Source organism: Pangasianodon hypophthalmus, chromosome 3 (genome assembly GCF_027358585.1).
Source record: "Pangasianodon hypophthalmus isolate fPanHyp1 chromosome 3, fPanHyp1.pri, whole genome shotgun sequence".
In the NCBI taxonomy this organism is placed as follows: domain Eukaryota; kingdom Metazoa; phylum Chordata; class Actinopteri; order Siluriformes; family Pangasiidae; genus Pangasianodon; species Pangasianodon hypophthalmus.
In genome coordinates, this window is record NC_069712.1 from 28257736 (window position 1) to 28269884 (window position 12149).

At 37.4% G+C, this 12149-nt stretch overlaps 1 protein-coding gene across 3 annotated transcripts in view; it reads left to right on the forward strand.

Annotated features, from left to right (window-relative positions):
- csmd1a (CUB and Sushi multiple domains 1a) overlaps positions 1 to 12149 on the forward strand; it is a 359856-nt gene that overhangs the window by 225441 nt on the left and 122266 nt on the right. For all 3 annotated transcript variants that reach the window (XM_053232461.1, XM_053232459.1, XM_053232460.1), the window contains exon 10: positions 4937 to 5058. In XM_053232461.1, coding sequence (XP_053088436.1) covers positions 4937 to 5058 — 122 coding nt within the window. The remainder of the gene's footprint in view (positions 1 to 4936; positions 5059 to 12149) is intronic.

Below are 12149 nucleotides of genomic sequence, written 5' to 3' on the forward strand. Positions count from 1 at the left end.
GTCTAACAAATTAATTAGACATGATGTTTGTTTTAATTATGCTCTATCATTTTGAGCACCTACCCACCGTGCCTCCCTTTGCATCTCTCAAATACACTAACCTGGACAGAAACCTCATTTAAATGCATAAGTTTAATTAAAGTTTTGCTTACTCTGACAAATGGTAAATTTGTAAGCGGTGGTTTGAGGAAAGAGTTCAAATATAAGCTGAAGATGCAGAAATAGAGATTTGAGTAATACATGCTCATATTTTAAAGTTATCTTTGTGGTGAATGTTTCTGATGATGCAATGCCTAAGAAGACCATATTGTAGAAGACTCCTAGGCCAGATCCTGAGCAGGGGTTTGGGCAGGGGGTGATGTATATCTACAGACCTGCCCTGTGGTAGGGGTTGCACTGCTAACTTTTACTAGTTGACCATTAATTAAAAAAAATATTAGTTGACTAGTCATTGTTTCCATAATTAAAGCAAAATTGTGTCAAGGCATCTCTATTTTTAGGCTGTTTTACTTGTGCAGCAAAGAATGCTTCAAACTGCACTTGAATTATATAGAAAGATATAGCTAGACAGATGTATTTTATTGATCCCTGAGGGTAAATTTGGGCGTTAGAAAAGATGTAATGGAAAGACGTTTTGTACGAATAATACACAGATGAGCTAAAACACTAAATATCTTGTAGGAATGTGAAGGTCTGGAATAGATGGCTAAATGACTGGCTCAGAGTATCTCTGAAATGGAAAGTCTTGTGGGGTGCTCGCAGTCATCAGTGGTGAGTGCCTACCCACAGTGGTCCGAGAAGGGACAAACCATGAACCAGCAAAGGGGTGCCGGTCACCCAAGGCTCATCGATGTGCAAGGGCAAAAAATCCTATCCTGTCTGGGCCGATCTGACATAAGGACATCTGTGGCCCAAGTCAGAGAAAACTTTAATGATGATTACAGGAGGAATGTGTCGCAACACAGTGCATCACGCCCACAGCTGCAGACCAGTCGCAGTCCCCATACTAACCCCTGTCCACCATTGAAAGTGCCTACAAAGGGCACGGGAGTGTCGAAACTGAACCTTGGAACAATGGAAGGAGGTCACCTGGTCAGATGAATCCCATTTTTCTTTTACATCATGTGGATGGCTGGTGGAGGGAGCATGATGCTCTGGGCAATGCTCTGCTGGGAAACCCTGGGTCAGGGCATTTGTGTGGACGTCAATTTGAAATGTGCCATCTACCTAAACATTGTTGCAGACCAGGTACGCCCCTTAATGGCAATGGTATTCCCTGATGGCGGTGGCCTGTTTCAGCAGGATAATGCGCCCTGCTACACTGCGTACATTGTTCAGGAATTGTTTGAGGAACATGACAAAGAGTTCAAGGTGTTGCCCTGGGCTCCAGATTCCCCAGATCTCAGTTTGACCAAGCATCTATGGGATGTGCTGGACAAACAAGTCCAAACCGCAGCGTCTCCACCTTGCACGTGCTGCTAACGCCTCGGTGCCACATACCACAGGGCACCTTCAGAGTCCTTGTGGAGTCCATGCCTCGGGGGGTGGGAGCTGTTTTGACAGCATTCAGAGGACCAACAGCATATTAGGCAGGTGGTTGTAATGATTTGGCTCATCTACGTAAATAGACTAAGTTAGACACATCATATAAACAGGAGTTGGACATTCGACACACATTAACAAATCACACACAGTGCAAAAGACATCCATGCAAGAGACATGACAAGGTGTAGAAAACGTCCTCACACAGACATTCACAACAGCCAAGTGGTCATAATTGGTGAGTTTTGGATCTAATTGTATATGAATGGATTCTGTCCTGTGATTCGTTGGGCCGAGGCATCATGCATTCTCATGACAGCTGGTAGGAAAGAGCGCTTCCTAGAGTACCAGAGTACGGGATACAAATTCACCGTCCAGCTACAATTCTTTTTTTAGGCTACACTGTTAACAACAAAGGTAAATACGTTGGTACAATAAATGTGTTAAATCTGTGTATGATATACTGAATCTGTGTATGATAGCTATGCAAGCCCTACCTTGTGGACATGCAAACTATGAAAGTTAGAAAAAGTTTAGTTGTAAAGTAAGTCATTCAGGCATTATTTCTACCACTAAAACACTGACATAAAATCTGTAAGTGAAATCAAGTGGTGCATCAGTTATGATGTCAGTTGTCACAATGCCACTTTATTTATAAAAGGAATGAGAGAAGCTGATTTGATTGGACACTGCAGAAGCATTCTAACCGTACCTCTTATTTTATTTTATTTTATTTTTTATTATTTTATTATTTTATTATTTATTTATTTTTGTTATTTTATTTTATGTTATTTCATTAAGACTTGCCCTGCTTATCCATAATTGCCTGGCATAAATAATGTTATGATCTTATTCATTGTTCTTGCATTTGCACTATTACTATAAAAATGCGGACCTTTAAGGACAGCTTGAAAATTTCGTAGACAGTTATGAGTTTGCCGAAAGGGGAATAACTGAGTTAGTTGAGATGTTATCATTTAGATTCCAGCTTAAAGGTAAAAAGTAAAGGCATGAGTTTAGAGGGAAAAATTCCCTGCAAGTACTTGCCTAACCTTTTTGTGCTTGGTACAGCTTCTCAAAAAAAAAAAAAAAAAAAAAAAAAGAGCATTCCTGGTCTCTAATATGTCTCTCCAGTTTCTTGGAGTTGCTTGTGTGTTGCAGGAGAGCAGGCAATTTTCTGTAGTAGTCAGCTATCTGTTTTGTGAAATGAGTGTCCATTTCCTCTTGATTGTCTCAAGTATTGTAAGTGTCTCAGAATAAAATGATACAAATGACAAAGTAGCATGAAAAATGAAATGAAAGAAAAATTCAATTATATCAGTGATGATATAACTGTTTTTTCTTTTCTTTCTTTTTTTCATTGTTGAATGCTGTGCTCACTTTGTTTTTCTGAAGTGAAAAAATTAAACTTGGGAATATAATTTGGAAATAGCGCTGCCTTCCATGTCCTAAATGATTATATGACTATATTATGACTATGTGATTAAAAAAATTAGTATTATATCATAATTCCTAATTGATGCATTCAAGAAAAACACTTACTTATGAGGTTTAAGCTGAAACCTGTTCCTGTCTTGAAAGGCAAAGAGGACACAGGCTTCCTGAAAACATTAATCAAAATGAAATAAGTTTGTATTTTAACCCCCCAGATATAGTATGTAACATTTATATTTTGTTATTTTGTGCAATTTTACACATTGTTAATTGAGAGAGACACTATTTGCTTCTGTATCACCAAGTATCCTCTTTAAAGATAATAATAGCTTTCCAAGGTTAAGTTGAAGGCTGCAGGTATCAAACGGAAAGTTAAACTCTTTAGCCTTATCATTTAATAATTCGTCCTGAATTCCTGGTGATCTCAAGAGATTTTGTAGACTTAATTATAGCGCAGGCTTTAGACCTGTAAATGAGGAATGAGCGCCTTTCGTCTGCTCGTTCAACACACTGGCTGTCGCTTAATTAGCAAACATTCTGTTTTTAGAGATCTGTTTTCAGAGACGTGTGTAAGATCAGTTTGCAAATAAGCAAGCAAGAGAAAGGCTACATTTTTATGCTGATGAATTATTTAAAAAATGTGTTACAAAGAGGTGTTGACGTGTTGCATTGCATTGCTTCTCCTTGACCTTTTTTTTTTTTTTTTTTTTTTAAAAAAATATATATGCAGCTTTATTTTCACAGTACATTCAGAATGTCCTCAAACCATATCTCCAACTTAATCTTTTTACACTCCACATTTCCAAAGCCCTGGCGTTGGCCCACTGAGAATCAGATAGTAAAGAAGCCAGGCTGTTCTTTTAAGTTGTCAAAGATAATCCCTGACTAAACACAAAGAGCAGTTAATACCTCTCTACAGAATAGGAGAGAAGTATAAAAAGAAGCGTTGGAGGAAAAAGAATCTCTGTGGTATATCAGAAGTGACAGCCACTAATGCTGAGATGTGACTTAAAATAATTCAAGATGTATTTATTAATAAATAGTACAAAGCTGATGTTTTGTTCACTTAATGATTAGTGTAAATAAAAGTCACAGTGCACATGAGGAGTAGTTGTTAACTGCGTTAGAGTGCGCGGTGCTATAGGGTGTTATACGGTTCAGAATTATGAAAAATATGAAAAATTAGTGGCCTAATTTAATCCACCACGACCTTGACCAAGTACTTACTAAGGGTGAATAAATGAATACAGTACACTCATGTTAATGAACATACTCTTTTTTGTTTATCCTGCTGGTGCAATTTTATTTGTCGCATCCCACAGGATGTGCTGATGTACATCTCTAGTCTTATCCAAATGCCATGTGAACCTTTCTGGAAAGCTTTCAAAAGAAAAAAAAAATAGTGCTCCTCTTATTTGTATTTGTATCTTTTTATAGTACGTTATCTGAACATTCCGAATAATAACCTTCAACAGTTACAACAGTTTGATTAAGTCCCACAGATAGATGGGTGCGGTGGTGTCCACAAACTTTTGGCCATATAGTCTATTTATACCTTCTCAGTTGAACTGTTACTACTCCTTATGGAACAATAGGCAATTTGTACAACATAAAAAGACATCAGTTGTCCTTTTTGTCAAGGCTTTTTAAATTATTTTACTTCATTTTTTACTGATATTTGTTCTTATAACAGTGTGAAATTTATAGGCCACTGATTTGAATTATATTGTCAGTGAAACTGATATTTATTAGACTTACAAATTTTGGCTAAGGTGCTTTTATTAAACCTGATCCCAAAATAGACCTTTGCTCAGCTTCCAGAGTTTGTTACTTTTGTATCTTAACAAATGTAGTCACGTTAAAATAGGGCCTTTAGCTCCATTAATTATACTGTGAAATCAAAATTTGATCCTGCCTTAATTACTTATTTTCTTGTTTTGTTTCTTTGCCACTGCCACAGCAAGAACATGTGGATCGAACCTACGAGGTCCCAAAGGTGTAATCACCTCTCCGAACTACCCTGTCCAGTATGAGAACAACGCCCACTGCGTGTGGGTCATCACAGCATTGGATCCTGAGAAGGTCAGTCTGGATTATTCCAGCTTTCTATTTAAACTGTATAAAGAATGATTATGAGATTATGGAGAAAAGGGATTTTTTTCTTTGTGAAGCCAACAGATATTGTTTTGGACATAATGCCAGAAATATGAGGCTGTGGACCCAGGAGCCCATCTGCATAGCCTTCAAACTGTATTGTATTGCAAAATAAATAATACCTCTTGCCATTATGCCTAAATTATGGTTGTCAGTTCTTTCTCTGGGACTGAATAATGTTTTCCCTGATCTGTAGCTCTATATCAGTCAGTAAACTCATTATGAATTTAGTGCTTTACAGATACCTTACCCTCAGACATTTATCGAAATAATATATTCCTTATGTACATTCTAGAATTTGCATCGCTTACATAATTTCTGTATATACTCAGGAACAGATGCTGAAGTGGTTTAATGTGAGTCGTGTTTATGCGTAAATTACCTTATGTAACTGAAGCTGCTCACCTTAAAATAAATGTTCTAATGTACCGTGATAAAGCTTTTCCTTTTTAAATTTTTTTTTTGTTAGAATTTGATATTACTGATTAGCCTGAATTATTGGCCAACATCTGCGGACATGATCCATGGTCTTCATGCTTTTTCTGTTCCTTTTCATTTTGAATATATCCATACCACACGAACCATTAATGTTTTCTCTTTGAATGTACACAAAGGTGAGTGTTACGTGAATTTGATTAGCCAGTGCTCAGTTACAATAATAGTTTATTATTTAACCAAGAATAAACCATAATTATTCCTCACTGTGTCCAGTCTAAAACATACAGTGGGGTTCAAAAGTCTGAGACCACTAGAGAAAATGCTTGTGTTTGGCATTACAAAGGTTTTCATTACAAATGATATTATCAGCAACAACTTGTTTAAAGTAGAATTTTAGAAATTTTTACGTGAATTTCAGAACTTCTTAGAATTTGGTTTTTCAATTCAATTCAATTCAGTTTTATTTGTATAGTGCTTTTAACAATGGACATTGTCACAAAGCAGCTTTACAGAAGTATAAAAATTAAGGATATACATTTTAAATTTATAAATTTATCCCTTATAAGCATGCCAGAGGTGACGGTGGTAAGGAAAAACTCCCTGAGATGATATGAGGAAGAAACCTTGATAGGAACCAGACTCAAAAGGGAACCCATCCCCATCTGGTTGACAAAAGATAGTGCAATTATAAATAAAATTCCTTCTATGATTGTGTACTACATGTTCAAAAATGCAATTGTGTAACCAGGAAATTCATTATAGTTTCCTCATGAAGACTGTTTTGTTGAAGTTATCAGCTGTTCACTGATGGAGACCTGAGTGCAAAACTGTTCATGGCAATTGCAGTCCTAAAGCTATCATAGCAGTTCTAGTCCTAAGCCATCGTAGCAAAAATGGTTCATATCAATTGCAGTCCAAAGCCATCTTCATGGTTTCTAAGTGGTAGCATCCACAGTAATCTCATGTATCTTTAGACTGTCCATGTGGGGCCATCCTCAGCAGCAGCGAGTGATTTCCAAGTGATGAAAACTCCAATCAGAAGTAGGGCGTCAGGATGGATCAGCCAGGTCCGGAGAGCAGAAGGGGTCAGGATCACTGGTATCTCAGGAGGAGCATGTGTAGCTAGAGAGAGAGAGAGAGAGAGAGAAAGAAAGAAAGATTATTAGGTATGCTAAATGTCAGGTAATTGTGTGCAGAGTGCAGACAGGGACTCCGGGAAGACTAGCTATGACAGCATAACTAAAAGGGAGAGCCAGAAAGTAACACAGACATGAGGGCGCCCTGGGACATAAAGAGGCCAGCCACTCCACCGTCAACAAACATGAGTAGGTGCGTGAGAGTGGGAGGGTGGGGGTATAACAACATCCAAACATCCCAGTTCACCACAACACTCTGTGCCCTCTAGAACCCTCTGCTCATTTGCCTAAGAAAAAAACTATTCACAAAGGCTTGACTAAACAAATATGTTTTCAGCCTAGACTTAAACACTGAGACTCTGTCTGAACACAAATTGGAATGCTGTTCCATAACTGTGGGGCTTTGTAAGGGAAAGCTCTGCCCCCTGCTGTAGCCTTCACTATGAGCTATCAACAAATAGCCTGCACCTTGAAGTAGGCGTGGCGGATCATAAAAGACCAAAGGTTCGCGCAGGTACTGCAGTGCAAGACCATTCTGTGCTTTATAGGTCAGTAGTAGCATTTTATAATCAACTTTGATTGTGAGCCAATGCAGGGTGAATAAGATATGGTAAAGGGTGATGTGGTTCTAGTAAGGACTCTCACTGCTGCATTCTGGACTAACTGGAGCTTGTTTATGCACCTACTTGAACGTCTAGACAGTAATGCATTACAATAATCCAGCCTAGATGTAGCAATATTTCTGAGATGACAGAAGGCTATCCTAGTAATTAACATTATCCTAAATAATTATTGCGGAACACCAAACTTTACCTTAGTATGCATTGAGAAGTCACCATTTACATCTACAAACTGATAACAGTCAGTCAAATAAGACCTGAGCCAGTGAAGGGCTGTTCTCTTAATGCCAACAACATTTTCTTGTCTATCAAGGAGAACAATGTGATCAGTGATAGCAAAAGCTGCACAAGGTCAAGCAACACAAGCAAGGAGACACAACTTTGATCAGAGGCCAGTAGTAGGTAATTTACCACTTTACCAGTGCTGTCTCTGTGCTATGATGAGGCCTAAATCCTGACTGATACATTTCATGAATGTTATTCCTATGTAGGTATGAGCATAACAGATGTGCTACAACCTTTACTAGGATCTTGGAGATAAAGGGGTGGTTTGAGGCTTTTTCTTTAATGTCAGTGTGCACTTGAGCTGACAGACTCCACAAATTGTGAACCTGATGATCCATATTAGATCGAATCCACTGGCATGTCATCAGAACACGTGCTTCAGTGGAAACGTTCTGTTTATATCCACTTTTAAATTTTAAAAAAATTTCCCAGATTTTCAATATGGTCTCAGATTTTTGCACCCCACTTTATATCCTTTTAATGACGCCTCATATATGCATAAGAATGATAAATAAGCATTGGTTGGTTATAATTAATTACTGATTATTGCTCTGTGTGATGCCTTAATTTTTAACTAAGCAGCTTATTTTTCAAATTTACAGTGAGTTTTAGTTGATGTTTATTTATGGATTACTTAACATATTAGTGAGTTGCTTATCACTCTTATGCATTCATGAATTTTTAAAGTGATGTTTTGACAATTACAAATGGGAATAATTATGGTTTATCTAATCTGCCAATCATGTGGCACTAGTGCAGTGTATAAAATCATGGATATGGACCAGCAGCTTCGAGTGATGTTCACATCAACCATCAGAATGGGGAAAAAGTGTGATCTTATTGTTTTTGACCGTGGCATGCTGCCAGACGGGCTGGTTTGAGTATTTCTATAACTGCTGATCTCCTGGGATTTTCACGCACAACAGTTTCTGGAGTTTATTCAGAATAGTGCAATAAAGAAAAAACATCCTTTGAGTGGCAGTTTTGTGGACAGAAATGCCTTGTTAATGAGAGAGGTCAGTGGAGAATGGCCAGGCTGGTTTGAGCTGACAGAAATGTTACAGTAACTCAGATAACCACTCTGTACAACTGTGGTGAGCAGAAAAAAACATCTCAGAACATCTCAGAGGCAGATGGGCCACAACAGCAGTAGACCACATGGGGTTCCAGTTCTGTCAGCCAAGAACAGAAAGCTGAGGCTACAGTGGGCACAGGCTCACCAAAACTGGACAGTTAGCCTGGTCTGATGAATCTCGATTTCTGCTGAGGCACACAGATGGTAGGGTCAGAATTTCACCCCAACAGCATGAATCCATGAACCCAACCTGCCTTGTGTCAACAGTTTAGGCTGGTGGAGGTGGTGTAATGGTGTGGGGCATGTTTTCTTGGCACACTTTGGGCCCGTTAATACCAATCAATCATCGCTTGAATGCCACAGCCTATTTGAATATTGTTGCTGACCATGTGCATTCCTTCGTAGCCACAATTTACCCATCTTCTAATGGCTACTTCCACCATGATAATGCACCATGTCACAAAGCAAAAATCATCTCAAACTGGTTTCATGAACATGACAATGAGTTCAGTGTTCTTCAGTGGCCTTCCCAGTCAACGGATCTGAATCCAAAAGAACACTCTTGGGATGTAGTAGAATGGGAGATTTACAGCATGATTGTACACCTGAAAAATCTGCAGGAATTGTGTGATGCGTTCCTGTCAACATAGAATCTCAAAGGAATGTTTCCAACATCTTGTGGAGTCCATGCCATGTAGAATTGAGGCTGTTTTGGAGGGCCGACCCAGTATTAGTATAGTGTCCCTAGTAAAGTGCTCTGTGAGTGTATATGACATACTGTATATATAGTTTGGAAAAACTGAAATTTATTTCTCTTCTACACCAAGGTAAAGTTCTAGCATTTGAAAATCTGGTTACATCGAAAAGTGTAAAAGGAGAAAATTGCCTTTGTAGATACAATACCATCTCCAGTACAATACCGTGTGGCGCAGGAGCATCACAGACATTTTGACAGCCAGTATCTTATTACAAACTGGACTGATTTGGTTTATATCCATTTCACTACAGCACATAGCTATCCAACAACTCGATCAAAGCTTGACATTCACTGTGTGAGAAAATAGACTGACTGCATTTACTGCTGTGTTTGTTAAACTGGCGCTTTACCCAATATGATCTTTGCAGGCAGATGACCAAGTCAGGATTAGAAAATAGATTAAAAAGGCAGAAAAACCCAGTTTTAGCCATAACCAGAATTTTTTTCTCCATTTGCTAGAATTCAGCAATATCCAGTAGGTTTTCCCAGACCGATACACATATGGTTAAGTAATGCTTATTAGGTGCTGTTATTATGATAATTGAGTAATGGCTAGTCAAGTTCGCGAAGTGCATTCTGATCATCTAATGCTTAAAACACTTAAGCAATTATAAAGTGTCCCTGAAAGGATGTGTGTTCTAAAAGTACATCATTAATAATGATTAAGTAGCAAGAAGTAGCAAGTAGCATGGTAGCATGAAAGACCATGGACTGGGTCAACAGATGTAAGCCTTTAGCAAAATGAAGGCTTGACAAGTATGTAAAGAGTCATTACACAACTATTTACTAATATCAGTTATATTTTCAAATTGAAATAGTAAAATAGCATCAATTGAACTTTATAAAGTATATTTACTATTGAATAAATTATGACTTTAGTTAAGATAATTTCAATATGCAAATAAGTATTGCAGACATCATTAAGTTGTTAAGCGGTACTTAGCTGCTTTTACTTTACAGGATTCTTAAATCACATATATTAATACATAACAGCTTAAGATATGCTTAGTGATACAGAAAGTAATGATGTTAACTGTCTTTACTATCAGTCGTTAATAGTTCTGTTTAGTAATGCTTGATGGCTCATTGAATAATAACAATGAATTATTATTATTATTATTATTATTATTATTATTATGGAAATTTGGAAGTTTTTTTGAGCAAATAAATAAAAATATTTTAACGTAATAATAATAATAATAATAATAATAAACAGAAACAAATAACAGATGTATACTGGGGATCATTTGAGATGGGAATTTAGGCAAAAGAGGAGTCTTCAGGAAAGAGGATGAAGATGTTGCTTTCATGGTAATGGTGAACTATTCCTACCAGTGTAATTTCTGCAAGTCATGCTAAGTAGCTAAATTGTTGGCTTATGGACTTTGGGATTTCCTAGGTCTTGTTCTAATTTAACTAGATAAAAAGGTTATCCCCAAAACAAACCCTGAAATGATTGACCTTGCATGTTAGACATGGAGGTGTAATTTTGCTACCTAAACTAAAGATAGTGGTTTGGTGAAATGCAACTGGCAATCTATTTTCAGGAGAAGTGTAATCCTGTTGAGGGGTTGTGTTGTATTTGTTGTGTTCAGTACTGAAGAGGAGATTGGCAGGGCATACTCATCTGTTCACACATTGAGTAGAGTGCACTACAAAAGTCCATGCCCAATTTTCCTCTTCTTGAGAAATGTGAGTCCAACACCCTGATAATTTCTGCGAACAAAAACATGTAGAGTCAATGACATGACAAGAAGTCAAAAAAGTGATGAGCAATCATGGTGTTGAAACAAACCCTCTCAGTGGTGTGTATTGACAAGAAATCTAGAGGAGCTCTGGACAGAACGCACATTTTTATGCCTCATCCCAAAATCATTACAAATGGATGCAGCTGCAATTCCACAACCTCCATTATTTATATTATTTTTATTCCCTGCTTAAAAAAATGCTTAAATGGCAAGCTGCCTTTCCTTCTTGAGCCTCATCTGTGCTACGCTGAGTAGTGTCTCTCCTAACTCTGTGTAGAAAAGAAAGTACAGTATATGCAGTGCGGGGATTTGGGGATTTTGAAACAGTGGCACTGGTTTTCTTGGCTAAAAAATGAACACAGATTAAACGTATTAGGAAGCTGTGGCAATGTGCGATATAGCCAAACTGCCTATTGTATACAGAGAAATGACAGAACAAGTAAACAATGCAGAAAGCATTTATATAAGCTGATATGCTGTTAATATATATGTGTGTGTATATATACACACATATATATATTATACATATATATATAAAATTAGAATGTATTCCATTTTCCATGTATGTGATTCTTAGCGTGAGAGATTTGTTGAAGATCATTGACGTAGTATGTGTTTGTGATGTATTTATGACCATGGTCACTCGAAATATACAAGATGAAAGCAGCCCAGTGGACAAGCAGTATTAAATCACATAGTTCTTTCACCTAAAATATTATATGATTATATACTGTATTTTGGACTGGACTATGTAATTCGAAATCAGGTTGTATCATCTGCAGCACAGTAACATTGTCATAAAGACAGATTTTAATAATAGAAATAACCATCTGGTTGACAAGCTTCCTGCAAATATATTTTCTGTCTTCTTAGTTGCTAGCTTTTGTATTGATATTTTATCAGCAGTGTCAGAAAAGTGGAGACCCTCAAATGATTGTGCATATGGTGTTTTTTTGTTAT